Source organism: Hemicordylus capensis, chromosome 4 (assembly GCF_027244095.1).
Source record: "Hemicordylus capensis ecotype Gifberg chromosome 4, rHemCap1.1.pri, whole genome shotgun sequence".
Lineage (NCBI taxonomy): Eukaryota > Metazoa > Chordata > Lepidosauria > Squamata > Cordylidae > Hemicordylus > Hemicordylus capensis.
The window spans coordinates 125,190,783-125,210,240 of NC_069660.1; the positions used below are offsets into that span (position 1 = coordinate 125,190,783).

General features: G+C 43.3%; 1 protein-coding gene across 3 annotated transcripts in view; it reads right to left on the minus strand.

Annotated features, from left to right (window-relative positions):
* LOC128324836 (divergent protein kinase domain 1A) overlaps positions 1–18,514 on the minus strand; it is a 182,537-nt gene extending 164,023 nt beyond the window's left edge. The window contains exon 1 of one of the 3 annotated variants that reach the window (XM_053249925.1): positions 18,002–18,218. In XM_053249925.1, coding sequence (XP_053105900.1) covers positions 18,002–18,055 — 54 coding nt within the window. In that variant the 5' untranslated portion in view covers positions 18,056–18,218. Of the gene's footprint in view, positions 1–17,545 lie in introns of all 3 variants that reach the window. The other 2 variants (XM_053249922.1, XM_053249923.1) reach the window with 2 other exon arrangements.
* Positions 18,515–19,458: the final 944 nt, after the last annotated feature.

The following is a 19,458-nucleotide window of genomic DNA, read 5'->3' on the forward strand; positions in this document are numbered from 1 at the left end:
GATGCTCTTCAAATGGTCAATAACGAGAAACTATTCAACACCAATGAAACAAAGCAGGCCTACAAGAAAGAACAAGTCAAGAACCGAGCAGAAAAATGGAAAAATAAGCCACTGCATGGTCAATATTTGCACAATATATCTGGAAAATCAGACATTACCATGACCAGGCAATGGCTTAAGAATGGCAACTTGAAGAAAGAAACAGAGGATTTAATACTGGCTGCACAAGAACAGGCACTAAGAACAAATGCAGTAAGAGCAAAAGTAGAAAAGTCAACAACAAACAGCAAGTGCCGCCTTTGTAAAGAAGCAGATGAAACCATGGACCACCTAATCAGCTGTTAAAAGATCGCACAGACTGACTACAAACAAAGGCATGACAAGGTAGCAAGGATGATACACTGGGACATCTGCAAAAAATACAAGCTACCTGTAGCCAAACATTGGTGGGACCATCAAATTGAAATAGTTGAAGAAAATGAAGCTGCAAAAATATTATGGGACTTCCGACTACAAACAGACAAACATCTGCCACACAATACACCAGATATAACTGTAGTCGAGAAGAAAGAAAAACAAGTCAAAATAATCGACATAGCAATACCAGGGGATAGCAGAATAGAAGAAAAAGAAATGGAAAAAATCACCAAATACAAAGATCTACAAATTGAAATTGAAAGGCTGTGGCAGAAAAAGACCGAAATAATCCCAGTGGTAATTGGTGCCCTGGGTGCAGTCCCAAAAGACCTTGAAGAGCACCTCAACACCATAGGGGCTACAGAAATCACCATCTGCCAATTACAAAAAGCAGCTTTACTGGGAACAGCCTATATTCTGCGATGATATCTATAACAATTGACCATAAAATTCAGCCACCCCAGGTCCTTGGGAAGGACTCGATGTCTGGATAAAACACACCAGTCAATAACACCTGCCTGACTGTGTAAACAAGAAATAATAATAATAATAAATAATTCAATTTCTATACCGCCCTTCCAAAAATGGCACAGGGCGGTTTACAAAGAGAAATAACAAAACTATGGTGAGACCACACTTGGAGTACTGTGTACAATTCTGGTCACCACATCTAAAAAAAGGACATTGTAGAACTGGAAAAGGTGCAGAAGAGGGCAACCAAGAAGATCAGGGACCCAGAGCACCTTTCTTATGAGGCAAGACTACAACACCTGGGGCTTTTAGTTTAGAAAAAAGACGACTGCAGGGAGACATGATAGAGGTCTATAAAATCATGCATGGTGTGGAGAAAGTGGACAGAGAGAAATTCTTCTCCCTCTCCCATAACACTAGAACCAGGGGTTATCTCATGAAATAGATTGCTGGGAAATCTAGGACCAACAAACGGAAGTACTTTTACACACAATGCATAATCCACTTGTGGAATTCTCTGCCACAAGATGTGGTGACAGCCAACAACCTGGATGACTTTAAGAGGGGTTTGGATAACTTCATGGAGGAGAGGTCTATCAACGGCTACTAGTCAGAGGGCTGTGGGCCACCTCCAGCATCAAAGGCAGGATGCCTCTGAGTACCAGTTGCAGGGGAGTGACAGGAGGAGGGAGGGCATGCCCTCAACTCCTGCCTGTGGCTTCCGGTGGCATCTGGTGGGCCACTGTGCAAAACAGGTTTCTGGACTAGATGGGCCTTGGGCTTGATCCAGCAGGGCTGTTCTTATGTAAGGGGTTAAGAGGAAAACAGAAACAATCGTACAGATAGTATACTGCTGGTTCATTCTTTTTAAAGCTTTTAAGTGAAGGATAGAGCCAAATGAGACAAGACAGAGATCTAACGCTGACTCCTGTCTGTACATTTTTAATGTAATGTAAATGTCTTTCACATTTTGTAAAAAGCAGCTGCTGGACTTGGACAACAGTACACGTGGCAGGAGTGATGGGAGGTGGAGTGGGTCAACAACCTTTCCTCTGTGCCATTTACCTGATGCAAACTGCACTTCCCCCTTGAAGCAGCTATTTGCTCTGCCAGGGAAAACATAGAGGTATCTGCATACTTTTCCTAAATTGGGCAAATAGTAGCTTGCATTAGAAAAGTGGGGTGCACTGCCGAGGAAGAAAAGGTTAACCTCCCATCTCCCAAAACCACAGTATTCATCTAAATTGGGGCAGTTAAAATTTTTAAAGAGGAAAATCATCATTAATCTCAATAATCTAATTTGATTCCAAGGTTTGGCAGCCAGGCACCAAACCTAGACTAGGCTTAGACTACAAAGCAGGGTGGTGAAGATGCATGAATAAGGAGGACAGATCTTAACAGAAACTTAGTTTTTCACAAAACCTTCGCAACTTGTTTTTTAGAATCAGAAAACCCTTTCCCACATGGACTTCAGTGTACAATACAGTTCCTCCTAGTCCCATCTATGCTCTATTAGAGGTAAAAAGAACGTAAACTAGAACTGTACAATTTATAAAGCTGGTCTAGAAGCATTTTTTTCTTATTTCATAAGATACCTGATCTCAATGACTTATATTATTAATTTTGAGTACAGTAAAAAGTATGAGAGCCACCTTAAGTGGTGCAGCGGGGGAAGTGTTTGACTAACAAGCAGAAGATTGCCAGTTGGAATCCCCACTGGTACTATATCGGGCAGCAGCGATATAGGAAGATGCTGAAAGGTATCATCATACTGCGCGTGAGGAGGCAATGGTAAACCCTTCTTGTATTCTACCAAAGAAAGCCACTGGGCTCTGTGGGTGCCAGGAGTCGAAATCGACTAGACGGCACACTTTACCTTTAAAAAGTATGAGACAATATGAACCAGTTGTGTTAATAAAACAGTAAAACCTGGTTGTGTTAAAATGATGTGGAGTTATTTGGGCAAGCTCAGAAGTCGATTCATAAATGGGAAAATAAGAGAAGCTGGTTACCACACAGAGCCAGTCAGCAGATTCCCGCTTGGAATATACACTGACTGGCTGGGAGCACTTTCAGCTCTAAGTGAAAGTCCCAGAACTCAAAATGTCATTATAGGAAAAAAAGCAAAAATGCATTTTTCATGCTTAAAAAAAAAAAAAAAAATCCTCCCCAGCTTGTCAGCCAGAAGACAATCAAGCACACAGTTTTTATAAATCCTGACTGATTGACCTTTGAAACAAGAGTGATCCAACACTTGTTCAGACTGGTACAAAGCCTGTACTACATGTCTGGTCAAATGCACAGATCCTTTCAGGTCATACATCCACACAAACATGAAAGCCAGGATTTGTTCATCTTTATTTAGGTTTTTACTGCTTTAAAAAAAAAAATCAGCTTTCTTCCATCATTAATCTGAAGGTGGTTTATATGGGGTTCCAAGGTGGTCACCCATTCAAGCACTAACTAGAGTGAGACCCTGCCATAGCCTCTCATTGTCCAGATATACAATCCTTCCAGGATTATCTGAAAAGTAATACAGGGGGTGGAGTCCAAAAGATGTTGCCCCAGCTCCAACTCTCTATTAACATCTAGGCTGGCAGCAATACTTCTATTGTATTTCTCTGGCAATCGGCCTATAAATCTCACCCATCTGCAACAGTTTACCACAGTCCAAGCTAAATTGTGAATGGAATGTGTGGGAACTGTTATTTTTGAGATACAATCCACACCATGAAAAGCCATAGAATCTCAAGGCTAGATATTTTCCAAATATAATATATTGGCATACCACTTTTTGAGTGGGCAAACTGCTTCGGGTGCATTATCTTGATATAATCCTTGCAACATACAAGGATTGTATGTTGCAACCCTGTAAAGTACATTAAGTGGATAAAATAAAGCAACTGTTTAGTTTCCAGGTGATATGCTTCCTTCGAGGGAAACCACGATAGACTATCCTATCTGAGGGTGTTAACAGTTCCCATGTGAAGTTTATTGAGTTAAGGCTGCAGACTAGGCTATTAGTATTCCTTGACAGCAGGTATCTTAAAATATCTTTGACATCCCATAATGTGGAATTGGGGCTACTGAGAATATTTTGTGAAATTAGGGCCACTGAGAATATTCTGCATTGTCTGCTGCACTATCAGCTGTATTCAGACCCCAGAAAGAAATTACTGTCCCATTTGATCAGACAATGGAGTGATCTAACAGGTGGTAGAGATGGTAATCAATTGCTTGGCAGATGAATATTCTCTTTTAACTTTTTAAAAAATGAAATAAATCATGCCACATGCAACAAAGTTGGCATCTGAGCAGTATTCAGAGGTGACACCACACAGTATAAACTTTCAGAACATATTAAGCACCCACCCTCTGCTCCCTCCCATTCAACTGTCACTCATTCTGAAGTTCAAAGAAGTAAAGTGTGCGGTCGAGTCAGTGTCGACTCCTGGTGAGCACAGAACTCTGTGGTTGTTTTTGGTAGAACACAGGAGGGGTTTGTCATTGCCTCCTCCCGCACAGTATGAGATGATGCCTTTCAGCATCTTCCTATATTGCTGCTGCCTGATATAGGTGTTTCCCATAGTCTGGAAAACAAAGCAGCGGGGATTCGAACTGGCAACTTCTGGTAGTTAAGCCATTTCCCTGCTGCACCATTAGGTGGTTAGCAACTACTAATCTAAGCTGCATTCTTATAGATTGCAAGGCCTTACCATGTGGAGAGGAGAGCTGGTCTTGTGGTAGCAAGCATGACTTGTCCCCTTAGCTAAGCAGGGTCTGCCCTGGTTGCATACAAAAGGGAGACTAGAAGTGTGAGCACTGTAGGATATTCCCCTCAGGGGATGGAGCCGCTCTGGGAAGAGCATCTAGGTTCCAAGTTCCCTCCCTGGCTTCTCCAAGATAGTTTTGAGAAAGATTCCTGCCTGCAACCTTGGAGAAGCTGCTGCCAGTCTGTGAAGACAATACTGAGCTAGATAGACCAATGGTCTGACTCAGTATATGGCAGCTTCCTGTGTTCCTATATAGAGTTGAGTGATGCAGAGGTATGAAATCAATCACTGTCCTCAATCACATCATCCCAATAGGGTTTCTCTCTGGCGAATATAAAGTGCCTTGACTGGGGTACAATTCAGCTGCTAATATATGATGGCTTATACATAGCCAAAATTTCCAGACAAATGGGCATGCCTAGCACAGATAATAGTATATACCTCTACCCCCACATCCTTTCCAGCAAATAGGGGAGTTGCCCCAATTTGCAGCAACTAAGGTGAATGGGGTGAGATGCCAGCAGATAAAAATTCTTATGTTACCTACACGGGGCTAAATTTGCTGTTGCTGTCAGGAAACTGCATGCACGCAAGCTAAGATTATGGTGGATTGTAAAGGTATTCCAGCATTTTACTCACTGTTGCCCTTAGCCCTTTATGTATGTTATGCACTGTGATGTCCTAGAGGTATTCAGTTATTGTGAAGGATTGCTTATTTTCCATTTACAGTTTCATTCTATGTGCATATGAGTATTTTTAGCTGTAATATATATTTTAATTGTAATGTCCTTTGACTATAAACAATAAATTACTATTCTACAGAGGCTTGTCCAGTAGGTACAGTGGCTGCAAGAAGCTTCAGAGGCCTACTCAGCTGTGAAACAATTTGGCTAATCCAGCTTTGGTTTGGACTCCAATCAAATGCAGAGTGGATGCTTTGCTTTCAGTCAAACTAGGCCTGTTTGGCCTCCAAAGCTTCGTATGGCCCAATTACATTATGTCATGTCTATTTGGAGACCATGAACCATTTCCCCCCTTGTATTCTAAATATTTTGCGAAAACCCAGCTCCCTCAAGAAGTCCATAATGCTGGGAAAAGTTGAAGGAAAGAGAAGAGGGTGAGCAGCAGCAAGGTGGGTGGACTCAATTACAACAGCAATGAGTGTACCACTGAGAGACCTTAAAGGCCAAGGTGAAGAAAGATCATCCTGAAGAGAATCTATGTGGTTGACATGTTTGACACCAACTTGATGGCACTTAATCAACCATTCTAAATATATTGTAATAAGTGAGTTTGGGTTGCTTTTTATTTCAGTTGTTACATTGCTGGGAAGCATAGAGCTAAACTATACATTATACACAAAAACATCTAACAACCTCCCATATGCCCTTTAAATCTCCCAAAGAGAAGCTTCAGCAGGTATAAGGTGAAGAAGCTGTGTGGAGGAACATGTAGCCTTTTTACAGTCCACCTCACTTCTCCACTGCAACTCACCCCCCAAGCTCCTCCCCCCATCCCGGGGTGTAGCTATAATTGAGCTGATGGGCTCAAAGAACCCAGGCTCCCCAGCTCCACCCCTTCCTATCTCCCTCACTCTGAGGGGCAGCTGGGGAGAGGGGTGAACATGGGCTCCTCCTCCCCTAGCTATGCTTCTCCCCCCCCCGCCCCATATATATGGAAACTCAAACACATAGTGGAGTGGCATGAGGACTAACTAGGCAAGATAAAATGATAGGAGGGGGAAGAATTGAGCACCCCTTCTTCACTTCACTCCATCTGAAGTGTCCTCCTTGTACAGTAAATTGCTACCAGATAACTGCATGCAGCATCTAGTCCAGCCATTAGGGTCAATCTAGGCATGGGGCTAAATTCCCTGACCATCTTAGGCATCAGACAGTGCTGAAACACTTCTGAATAATTGTATCTTTTAAAACACAGACACACCTACACCTGGGAAGTACTGAAATAGATTGACTAAACCAATATTCTGTTGTGGGCATCTAGCACAGTCCTGGATTTACATTTATATAACCAACTGAATTTTCTATATAGTATTGTGCAGGAAGAGAGGGGAGGCCAGAGACAGGCAAATGGAGGACTGCAGTCTGCAGTCAACACTTAAGTTTGTTTCATGGGGGATTTTCTGCTCAGATGTATAAACAATACACATTTCAAGAGCAAGCTTTGCCGGAAAATGGTAGGGCTATTTTCTCTGGCTGTGGAATACTAAACTATAATCTCATTTTGGCTTGTAATTCATTTGTCATGCTTACAGCTGAATTCCATTTTTGTGCCAGATTCAAATGATTGATATGGACATGGCAATTGCTGTTTTTAGCAGGACCTACCGCATCATGGCTGCTAGCCCCATGTGACAGACCCAGCACACTTCTGAACAGCAGATAGTGGATTCAGACAGGGAAATGTCATCACCTTCATGTGCTGTTTGTGAGGTTCAAGAGGCATTTGGATGGCAGGAATGAAGAGAGTGCTGGGACCAGATGAACTGTGGCTTCCCTGGGTCAAACAAATTCTCATGTCCAAAAGCAGGAACTGAACTAGGTAGCCACTAACTGAGCTTCTGACCACAGAACAATCAGACAAGGTCTGATTGAGAGGAGAGCTGGTCTTGTGGTAGCAAGCATGATTTGTCCTCATAGCTAAGCAGGGTCTGCCCTGGTTGCATATGAATGGGAGACGATGTGTGAGCACTGCAAGTTATTCCCCTCAGGGGATGAAGCCGCTCTGGGAAGAGCAGAAGGTTTCAAGTTCCCTCCCTGGCTTCTCCAAGATAGGGCTGAGAGAGATTCCTGCCTGCAACCTTGGAGAAGCCGCTGCCAGTCTGTGAAGACAATACTGAGCTAGATAGACCAATGGTCTGACTCAGTATATGGCAGTTTCCTATGTTCCTAAGGTACAGTAGTATCACATGACAAACAGGGCCATTGTAGAGAAGCTAAATTGTTTGCATTTTTTATTTGCAACAGAACCAGTATTAGACACCTGGATTTTTAGTAGCTACTTCTTCCAGAAATCTGTCATTGAATGCAGCACCAGCAGTTGGAACCTCTGCTGGTGGTGGACCAAATGAGGCCTCCAGATGCCACCGAGGCAGGATGCCTTTAATACCAGTTGCAAAGGAACAACAGCAAAAGAGTGGGCAAGAAAACTCTCAGCATAACCAGTGACATTGCCATGAATACTGATCTCGTGTAAAGCCTACTGGAATCAAAATTATGTACATAAAAACACAGATATTGTGGATCACTGAAATACTATACAAGGCAAGAGAGAGAGTTTTGTGGCTGCCATTGACACAGGACTATTCATCCATTTCCTGCCTCTAATGTAAGCTCCCAAAGAGATTCACAACAATTTTTTTTTTAAAGATAACAGTTATAAGCATGCGCGCACACACACACGCACACACACACGTACAATCCGCCTTGTGATTGGGTTTAACCACCTTGGGATTGTTTTAATGAAAGGTGGTATACAAATTTAACAATATATACATTTTACTAAAAACCCATTTCAACAAACAACAGATAGTATCAACATCCACTACTAAGCATTAGATTAATTTATAATGGAGCAAAAAGTCCTTTTGCTTATTGTTCTCAACTTCCTAAATGTGGAAAGGCAGACCTGGGCAAGGCGTTCCATAAACAAAATGCCACGACCAAGGAAGACCTGGACTTGAGGCAGCAGGGAGCCCCCAGTAGGTTCTTCTCAGATGATGTTAACACACCAGGGCGCTTTCCAGATTAGACGCTGCAACAGGGTCACGTCGTATCTCCAAAGTGTGCTGCCACACTTCCTGTGTTATGACACCGCAGTCCATACACGGACAGCAGGGTGCCGTTCATATGTCCAATGCCTTGTTTCGAATTTAATCGCTGCGATATAGAGCTAGGACGTCGTATATCCGGCATAAGAAAGTTGCTGGTTTTTTGGGTTGTCAGTTTCCACGAGACTGCTCCCCCTGCTGTTTACGTTTCAAATGCGACTTGCCTAAATGGAGGCATTTTGCTGCTGTTGAGCAGCTAGGCTGGAAAGCGCCCGGGATGCAGCGGGGAGAGGGTAAAATGTAGGAGTGACTACATTACTGTGGACAAGCAAGGTTCACAACATCTGGGGCTTTCTAAACCGAATACCGGTTTAGTCAATCTATTTTAGTAGTTCCAAGGGGTGTGTGTGTGTATTTTAAAAGTAAAAACAAACACCTTCAATTGTACTCAGAAACTAGCAACCACATTAGGCCTGTCAAGACCTGTCCTATGGTTAGTCCCAAGTAGGGTAGATAAGAACAGTACAAAAATTAAAAATCAGGTATTTCATTTGTGTTTCTGTGTTAATTAACCACTGAGATTTTTTTTGTTGAAAAGCAGAATATAAATATTCTGAATTAAACTGTATTTTTAAATGTAAAATAAATACATAAATATACTTATTTTGAAAATGAAACCTGAACTTCATGCAAACATAATCTCTTGAAACTAAACTAGTGACCATATTGTGAAAGGTTGCTTTACTTTGTAAAGAAAAAAATAGCAGGGGAAATCATTATCAATCATCATGCAGCACAATTGTTCATGTGTTTATATCATGGCTTGATACTGCGGACCAAGAACTGGCAACTCACCACAAGAGTCATCCACTGATCCGTCTGGGCTACATTCTACTGCTATTTTGTGCCTAGTAACTATCTGATCTGCAACTGGCTGAGAGTCTGTACTCTAATCATAAATATGTATGACTCTACCTGCCAAAATATATGGACATTTACCTTCCATTTCATGGGGAACAGTGATCTCTCCAGCAACTTTTTTTTGTCGGATGGGGCAGAGCAGTTATGACAAAGGAGACAGGGCAGACTGAAACAGGAAGAAACACTGGAAAGAAGGAAAACCTTCAGTGTCAACTCCAACCACTAAACTAAAACTAAAGTGTGCCATCAAGTCAATTTCAGCTCATGGGGCCCACAGAGCCCTGTGGTTTTCTTTGGTAGAATACAGCAGGGGTTTACCATTGCCTCCTCCCATGCAGTATGAGATTATGCCTTTCAGCATCTTCCTATATTGCTGCTGCCCAATATAGGTGTTTCTCATAGGGAAACATATCAGCGGGGGTTCAAACTGGCAACCTTCTGTTTGTTAGGCAAGCATTTCCCTACTGTGCCACTACCTGTCTTAAAAAACCTGTCATGACTGCAGATTGTGAGATACTTTGGGAATCTTTTGAAGAAATACTTATGATGGCTAAATAGAAAAATGAAAGGCCTAGTTGTCAGAATGAAGCAACAGATTAACTCAGTTTGTTTTTATAATTACAGCAATGAGTTACTGTGCGCTTTTATTTAGCGAGTATCTAAATAATAAATAGTGTATTTTGATTTAAATGGACTTTTTTCTCTTGGTAGTTTAAAATTGCCTTGATTTGAGTCAATCCATCCTGGTCCCATCAATCTGATCACTGCATTCTGGACTTGAACAGATACCCAGAGATGTAATAGAAACCAGCTGGTCGAAGTACTTCCACTGGTGTGATCTTAAATGAAATGAATCTCTCTATTAATAGTGCTAGCACCCTTATACATATTTAGCCCAGTGGTTAAAGTATAAGACATATGCAACAGTAGGGGGTTATTATTTACACTTACACACACACACTCATTAATTCTGTATCACTTTGGTGGAAAGCTTTTAAGCAGAAGCAACAACATGACAACTACTGTAAAAGAACAAGTATTTTGAGATAACTGTGACAAGAATAAAATTGTTTCAGAGCCAATACATGCTTTCCTTTACCCTCTTCTCATTTCCACTGATCCTTTTGGAAATGAGCCAGAGAAAACAGGCATGAAAGAAAGAGTGTATGACTATACCTAACAAGGCATCCATAGAGTCAATATTCTGCTAAATAGTGTGAACTGCATGGTAATTAGTTATTCACCATGTGGGATGCATCTCAAGCAGCACCGTTTCTGGCAAAAGTCGAGTCTGGATGTGTTCCAGAGCACATTGATACATGTACCAGACCTAGAGGGAGAATGTGATGAATTGTTGTGAGCTTTGAGCTACTGTATTTGAATATTCTTGGACTGCAGGGAAGTTTAAAGCAGTATGATAAGCTGCTCCACACTGCCCCTGATTTGGTTGCCCAAATCCTTCTTTCTGCCCCATCCCTGTTGCTGTCAGAGAAAAAAGAAGAAAAGCCTGAGCACCACATAGTTCTCCCTCCCCACCAAACCTCTGGATGCAGATAGGTTGGCATTCTCTCTGAAAGTTAAGGTAGCCAACAGCCATGACTCCATATGGCCAAGGGCAATCCACCCACATTGTACTGTATAGTGGTTATCAGAAGTATGATGAACAAACAGATGATGGTGGGTAGAGGGCATCTTTATGTATTTACCACTCAGCATTTTTTGGGGGGGGAGGGAGGCAATGCTAATCACCCCAGGTAAGCAGGCAAGTCACAAGCCACAAGGCTCGTTTGAAAGAAGTGGTTTGGGAAGTTCTAAGACATGTTTTGCAACCTGTAATCCTATTTATATTATCTCACATATTTCTGATCTGGGCTAAACTGCCAAATATTTCCAGCCAATACATACTGTGGTTTGCTCAGATGAGAAAGACACACACACCCTCAACTTGATTTCTAGCTTCACTATTTTAGAGGCTTAAAATCCTGATTAAAGTTCAAATCTGTGCCAACATATCCCTTAAATGCAGTCAAGAAGAGAAGGGGAAATAATGGAATTTTATCTCAAGAGGGAAGGGTGTTAAAAATTGGTCTCCCCCCTCCATTTTGGATTTAGCCTCTAACATGAAATAAAACTGCTGCAGAGACCGAAAGCCTAATGCAGGGTGGCATGGGGGTGGGGTTGAGTTTCTATTTGGACCAAAACAACAAAGTCATACAATCCAAAATGTGTGGACAAAGGTTGGAAAAGTAAAGACCACTCCCCAAGGCTCCTGCATTCTAATGAGGCTAAATATCCATTTTGGAACAAGGTCTCAGGAGACCAAACAACCCACCCTAAAATGCATGTCAGAGCAATTCTAACCTGGCTTTCAGTTTTAATTGTTCTAATTGTTTAAGATGTTTTAATTGTTAATTGATGTTTACAGGTGAAACTCAGAAAATTAGAATATCGTGCAAAAGTCCATTAATTTCAGTAATGCAAATTAAAAGGTGAAACTGATATATGAGACAGATGCATTACATGCAAAGCGAGATAAGTCAAGCCTTAATTTGTTATAATTGTGATGATCATGGTGTACAGCTCATGAAAACCCCAAATCCACAATCCCAGAAAATTAGAATATTACATGGAACCAAGAAGACAAGGATTGTAGAATAGAACAATATCGGACCTCTGAAAAGTATAAGCATGCATATGTATTCAGTACTTGGTTTGGGCCCATTTTGCAGCAATTACTGCCTCAATGCGGCGTGGCATGGATGCTATCAGCCTGTGGCACTGATGAGGTATTATGGAAGACCAGGATGCTTCATTAGCGGCCTTCAGCAATTCTGCATTGTTTGGTCTCATGTCTCTTATCCTTCTCTTGGCAATGCCCCATAGATTCTCTATGGGGTCAGGTCAGGCGAGTTTGCTGGCCAATCAAGCACAGTACACTGTATACTTTTCAGAGGTCCGATATTGTTCTATTCTACAATCCTTGTCTTATTGGTTCCATGTAATATTCTAATTTTCTGAGGTTGTGGATTTGGGGTTTTCATGAGCTGTACGCCATGATCATCACAATTATAACAAATTAAGGCTTGACTTATCTCGCTTTGCATGTAATGCGTCTGTCTCATATATCAGTTTCACCTTTTAATTTGCATTACTGAAATTAATGGACTTTTGCACGATATTCTAATTTTCCGAGTTTCACCTGTATATTTTATTTCTGTTTTAATTGTTATTGGTTTTAATGGTTTCTGTTTTAATTGTAAACCGCCCTGAGCCGTTTCGAAAGGGCGGTATAAAAATCAAATGAATGAATAAATAGATAGATTCTGAAGCCACTTAATTAGATTTGACATGCTAGAGTATTTTTGTTCTGGCTCCTGTATCTGAAAATACTTCCATCCAAGCATCCACCCCTGACTCTGCAGCAGAAATTTCAAACAAGTTCTCCTTTATTTGCAGCCCCTGCATTTTACCAAGAAAACCCAGAACAAACTCTTTATAAGTAGTTCCTCCTTTTAGACACATGGTTGAATTCAGATGTAGAACTGTAGCAAAGCAGCACTCTGTCCCTTTACTTCTCTGAAACTTTACTCAGTTGAAGGCCCATAACTGCATTCTAATCCTTACCCTTTTAGTCACCTCAAAGCAAGTTACCTTTCCCATATTCCATGACCCCTAGTGTTCTAATCCCATCAAAGTGAATTGCCCTCTCTCCTGTCCTTCCTGGAATCTCAGATGAGGCCAGGAGGAGTGCCTTCACCCACTGAGCTGAAGGTCACAGGGACTCAGGTGTCTTAGGGCTTAAGGAGAAATTGCCCCATGAACCCTGTAGGAACACTAAGTTTGTGCCCCCTCCTTGCTTTTGGAGCTTGGCTTGCACACAGTGTGTGTAAGGCCAATCAGAATCCTGGAACTCAGGCAGCCTCCCTGTTCCCATTGTGGTGATCACCTTTGTGGTGGGAACCCTGGACCTTTCTGCCGAGATCCATCCCTTGGCATCAATCTCAAGTCAGCAGCTTAGGAAAGGCATCAAGCCTCTTTTCCTCTCAAACTTTTCATTTCCCCTTCTACAGCCAGTCACAGGATTCCACTAGTCCCTGCCTCTCCTCCAACCCCACAATTGCTTTCACTCCCATTATCAACATTACTGTACTGCCAAACCATCTCCCACCGCTTTTGCATTGTGCTCTGTACAAAACAGAGTTTATCTCTTCTATTTCATGAAGTCCTTGTTTCCATTTCAGTCTCTCTGGAGTACTCTGAGGTGACATTTCACTGTCTGGGCTTGATCTAGAAGAGTTATCTACACTTGCAGATTTAGTGCTAATAATTCTGGGTTCACTCTACTGGGCAGAGCTGCCTGCTTCCCCAACTAGTAGAGTCAGTTTTGTTAGGGGAAAGCGTTTCCTTAAGCAACCAAGTAATTTCCCCGGGAACCAAGTACAATTCCTGAAGCCAGTTGCTATTCTGAGCGTGGGACACACAATCAAAAGTGCACCTGTGTACAGAGGATATGGGTTTGAGCAAGCGTGGTAGCAAGAGTGTGGGGAAAGCATACCAGCCATGAGGATGAATACTCCCATGTGCATAACCATAATTAACATGGATCCAGCATTAAATCTCAAAATGTACAAGTTAAAAACAAATTACCTACCATTTAAGAAACATGTTCCCTTAATTTAAAAAAAGGTGACAGTATCTCCCTTAATCTCACTGAAGGTCAGTAGCTAAGGCGCGCGTGGGGGGGGGGGCGGTATTTAGCAGCATTTATCAACCTTGTAATCCAAGGTATTTTAATATTATTCTTATATACCACTTTTCAACAAAAAAATGTTCTCCAAGCAGTTTACAATTGAAAAATAAAGTCCCCTGTCCCCAAAGAGCTCGCAATTTTAAAACAAATAAAAACTAAAAACAAAGTAGGCACCAGTAAAACAACTCCTTTGCTAGGCAGATGAAATGTTGCACAGTACACCAGTTAGTGTTTTCTATACAATTCTGTAGTCAAAAAGGATGTCCTAACTGATTCTCATTGTATCACTATCATCTGTGCTCTCACCATCTCCACATAAAGCAAATGTAAAAGAGTCCTACTATATCTTTTTGGAAACAACATTGCAAAGAGCAACTCTATATCATTTGAAAGCTTGTCTTTTCCCAACTATAACAACAGAGCTATACCTTGTTAGAGGAATATTATGAATCCTGAGTACTTTTTAGAAAAATGTCTATTGTTTTCAGACATTAACTAACCATTGAGGCACCAAATGCAATTTTCACTTCTAAAACCCTAACAGATATTTGCAAAAATAGTTTTAAAATTTGGAACCATATGCAACTACATTATCTGAACAGGAACTGTCAATAATCAGAAATGGTTGCTCCAAAGCTTCAGAGAATGAGTGGACTTCTAAAAGTATTTGGGGAAGAGAAGAAGGGAGTGATCTGAAATTGTTCTAAAGACACACATTTTAAAAAACAAGCTAAGAGATGAGAAAATTTAAATGAAATTGTGGAAAATAACATTTCTATAGTGAAGAAAGGCTTACAGTCTATGTAGGAGAAGAAAAGCAAGCCACAATGCAAACATAAGACAAAGGCATAACCAGGAAAAACTCCAAAATATATAATCTGCCACTATGTCACCTTCATCAAAGTCTTACTCATTTTGGAAAGATGGTAGTTATTATCCCTGCTTTAACAGTGAGAGAAAAATGTTTATGTTCAGTCATTTTATGACTACTACGTATCTACATTTCCTCCTGCTTACAGATTTATGCATGTGTATGCGTGCACACAGACACACAGTGAGAAACATCTGATATAGAAACAAGATACCGTTCTTGCCCTTAGCAAAATATAGATCTTCATTAATGCTGTTTATTTTTAGGACCTAAAAAAAACAGAAATCGAAGTATCTTGCTCTCTATAGAGAAAGTTACATTTGATTGATCTTGTATGTGAAGAGGGTGTTTGCACAGTTCTTTTAACCCAACCTGGTCAGCTGCATAAGGATGTTTTATGATCAACATATCATAAAGCAGTTAATCTGTAGTCCTCTAATGGAAAAATTAAGCAGTGGTAGCCAGTGTTAGTCTTTTAGACTATTAGATAGGGGAGGGGAGTATATGCAGCAGACATAACAAGCCTGAAGCTTTTGCATGGCTTTTAGCTCTAGCGCCTTTCTAAATGGCTACTGCAGCATCAACACTACTTGGGGATATTCATTGATACTGGAGATACTAGTGATTTTCCACAAAATAGTTCAGTTACTACTCCATTTGTGCAGGCAATCCAAATATGAGTGAAAGGAAATATCTCTCATAATTCAAACATCAAAATGTTGTTGCTGGAAAAATACAATAGCCAGGGGTCCACACATTTAGGCTTAGGTCACTAGCCAGTCATTATTTGTGGCTACCGCCAATTTCTCTCTTCCCTCAGATCCCTTTCTGGCATACTGACAGAGGAGAGAAGCGGGTCTTCTGTCATTTGTAGTAGGATATGTTGATGGTAAGAAACAATGGGAACCCTCTCCTATGGCACCGAAAGGGATTCCTGCTGTTTCTTATGTTCTCAGAAATGACAGTGAAAACTAGGCCTCCTGCTGGTGTCCTGTTCGCCAGAGGGCTGGGGGCACTCACTATTGGTAAGCTGGCCAGTGAATCTGTAGATACTTGGCAATAGCCATTTGTTCCTTTCACTACTTTGCAAGTGATGTGTAAACTCTAGCTGAGCAAGTATCAGCTTCTGGATGGTGTTTATGAAATCATTCAATGATCAAGACCAACGAGCATACCATTGTGGTACTTTTTCAAAAGGTGTTTGTGGGCAAAGGGTCTTCAACTATAAGCACAGGATAAATGATCTAGATCTTCAAAATTCATGCCTTCAAAGCTAAGTGGCAATCCCAGCACCAGCCATTTCATAGGCCACCATCCTGCCCCCTTTCTTTTGGAACAGATCGTTCTTCTCGGTGCTGTGGGTCCCCATCTCTTCTGAGCATTAGAGAAAGAATACACATGAGAGGCATGGGGGGGTGTCTCACTGCAACTGCATATAGCACCATGAAAGCCTTTTATGGAATCCCTTTAAGCCCTGATAGAGTACTAGTCCATCCACACAAAATGGATCAGGTGTAGCCTTCAACAGAAGGAACAGCTGAGGTGCTGCTTTCCTCACCCTCCTGAAAACCTATCATGAAGCATAGCCTCCAGAAAGTTAAAATATATAGCATATGAAAGATTCACAGAAGAGAGCAGAAATATGAAGGGAGGAGGTACCACTGCAAAATTTTAAGCAGTTTTAACGATTAGGACAACAAACGCTGGATTAAGTTACATTAAGATTTTAGATCAGTGTTATGAAGAGAGTCTCAGACTATAGATGCAACCAATTGAATCCTCTTCCTTGGAGGCTTCTTAGAAAGCCCTAGACAAGTCTCTGACAAGGATGCATCTAGTGAACTATTCGTACCTCAGAAGAACAGGAGCTGCACTATAATACCTGCAAGGTTCTATAAAACTCCAATATTCAGTTATAGTACTTCTAAATCTTGGTATAGGCTTGCACCTCTGCTTTAATCTCTGAAAGCACAGAGAACGTGAACTCTGTAGTGTAGAATAATAGGCTACTAGCAGATAAGCGATTAGAAGTGTCAGCATGATAAAAAGTGTGTTGAAGTGGAAATCAGATATGCTTCCTTTATACATTGACACTTTTCTATGTAACACAGAAGAGGACAGATGAAGCCAGAACACAACTAGCACATGTCACTATTTCTGCACTAGCAATTCCCAGTTCACATTTGCTGCCTTTTAAACTCTCTGCTCGCCCTTGCAGCTGACCTAGGGCTGCAACTCCTCAGAGCAGTGTATCTTCCAGACGGCTGAATTACAGAAGCAAGCAACCCAGCACAAGCAAATTGGTAATCTGGAGAGTGCACACATTCCTGGCTAGGACGCTGTGAAATGATGTAGCTCAGCGGGACTGCCCGACAGAGAAGTCAGGCAGAGCATTTGCGGGGCACGCGTCGCCGGATTGTAACACTAAAATAACCGGAACTGGGAAGGGAGAGAGGAGAGGAGGAGGAGGAGGATGGCGGAAAGAATAAGCGGAGGAAGGCTGGACGACTATCCTCTTAGTTTAGTCTCTTTCGTAAGGCCGAGTAACCCACCATTCTCTCTCGTTGAGATGTCTGGAATCATGCTTGGAAGGGGCCACAGCTCAGAAGAGGCTAGTCGCGGGTAGCGCGGCAGCGAAGGCGCGTTCCTGACCGAACGGCAGGCAGGCAGGACTCTCTGCTGCGGGCCATTTTCTACGGCAACGTGTGTGAGGAGCACACCGCCGAGAGCCCCCAGGCCGCCGCTGTCCCAAGCCCAGAGGTACTTATCCGCCGCCTCCTTGATGCTCCTGCCAGCCAGCCGCGCCTCCTCCCCCTCCCCGGTCGTCTCCCATCCAGTCTCCCCCGCTTGGACCGTAGCCGACGCCGAGGCTCTCCCCACCGCAGTGTGCCTGCCCCTCTGTCCCACCCAGCAGCGCCGTCCTTCGAGCCGGCCACCAGTTCTGCCCTGCCAGGGCATCCCCGAGGGACAGCGGAGCAGCCAGGCGGCCTGCCCACCTGCCTGCCTACCTGGCCGTAGTAGTGCTTCCTGAGCCAGGCCCCCGGGAAGAACCGCCTCGCCATGGCAATGGCAATGGCACATCCCCGCAGCGGGCTGCAGCAGTCTGAGGCGCAGAGAGGGGGCGCTTTTCCCGCCTCGCCGGCCCCGGGCAAGGAGCACTGATTGATGGGCCACCTGCTTGCCTCTCGAACAGCCCAGGAGGACAGCGGAGTGTGGCGGGGGGGGGGGGGGGCGGGCGGCACCGTCCCTCTCTTCCTCCCTCTCTCTTAGCGCCGCCCTCCTTGGCAAGTGTCATACAGCGGGAGGAAGAAGGGCGGCTTTCTCCTTGCTTTAGCCTTAAAGGGAAAGGGAGGCGGACTAGACGGGCTGCTCCTTGACCTGAGGGATTATTGGAGGAACCTCCGCAGCCTCTGCCGACACACACGAGCCGCCCCCACCCTGCTCTCGCCCTGTCTTTCTTCTCCCTTTGCTTAAAGGGGAGGTTTCCGATTGTGGAAGGTGGTTGGCTGTGGGTGGCGCGTTGCCCGGAATCTCTCCTGCGGCGGAGCACCAGCGTGTCGGTGCTGAAAGAGCAGTGAGGAGGGATCTTCACTGTCTGGGGCCCCAGCAGGACTAGTCCCCGCCCCAACAGGACTGGTATCGCTGCTGCTGCTGCCTGCTGGAGTAGCAGCATCCGCATTGTTTCGCTGTATTTCTGGCAAGGGCACGTGAGGAAGCTTCTTCTTCCGCCCCAGGACTGCAGCGATGAGACGGCGGGACAGGGAAAAGCCGCATGTTCTGGAATTCTCTCTCCTCTGCACCTTTGCTACTTTGCAGAAGCCCTCGGAGGAGGAGCAATGGAGCCTGGAAAGTGGCCACCCTGCAAAGCGGGACAGTCTGTGTATTAACCTTAACCCTTGTTATCCGGACTACAGTGGCTTGTAAATGGGAAGCATGCCCAGGAGGAGCGAAGAAACTTTTCCCCATGAGAAGGTCCTCCACTTGTATTGGACAAGCCATTGCTCATCTAGCCCAAATCCACAGCCTAGGGACTTTTAAGATTAAATCTTTCTAGCCCCATTGATTTCCATGAAGCTCTGGCTGAAATTCACAACACATTGATGGACACCCTTTGGGCAGGTGTGCTATAAGCCGACTCCAGTTAATGAAAGAGGACTGCTCTGTATCTGCAACCCCTTATGCCTTGACTCTTTATTTCCGGTCCCGATGTCTCTAAGCCTATGCCAATCCCATTCCCTGCTCCTCTGGCAGCTTGCTGCCAGTGGGCTATCCCTCGCATGAGAGGGCCAGTCTACTGGGGAGGACCATGGGGGTGTAAATCCTAGGTCTCCCATCAGACTGCGTGCTCACAAGTTGAGCTAACCCAACAGTTGAGCCAATCAAACCCCCTTGGTTTGGTTGGCTCCACTCGTGAGAATGCAGTCTGAGGGGAGACCAGTGCCCTTACAGCCACATGGCCTTCCTC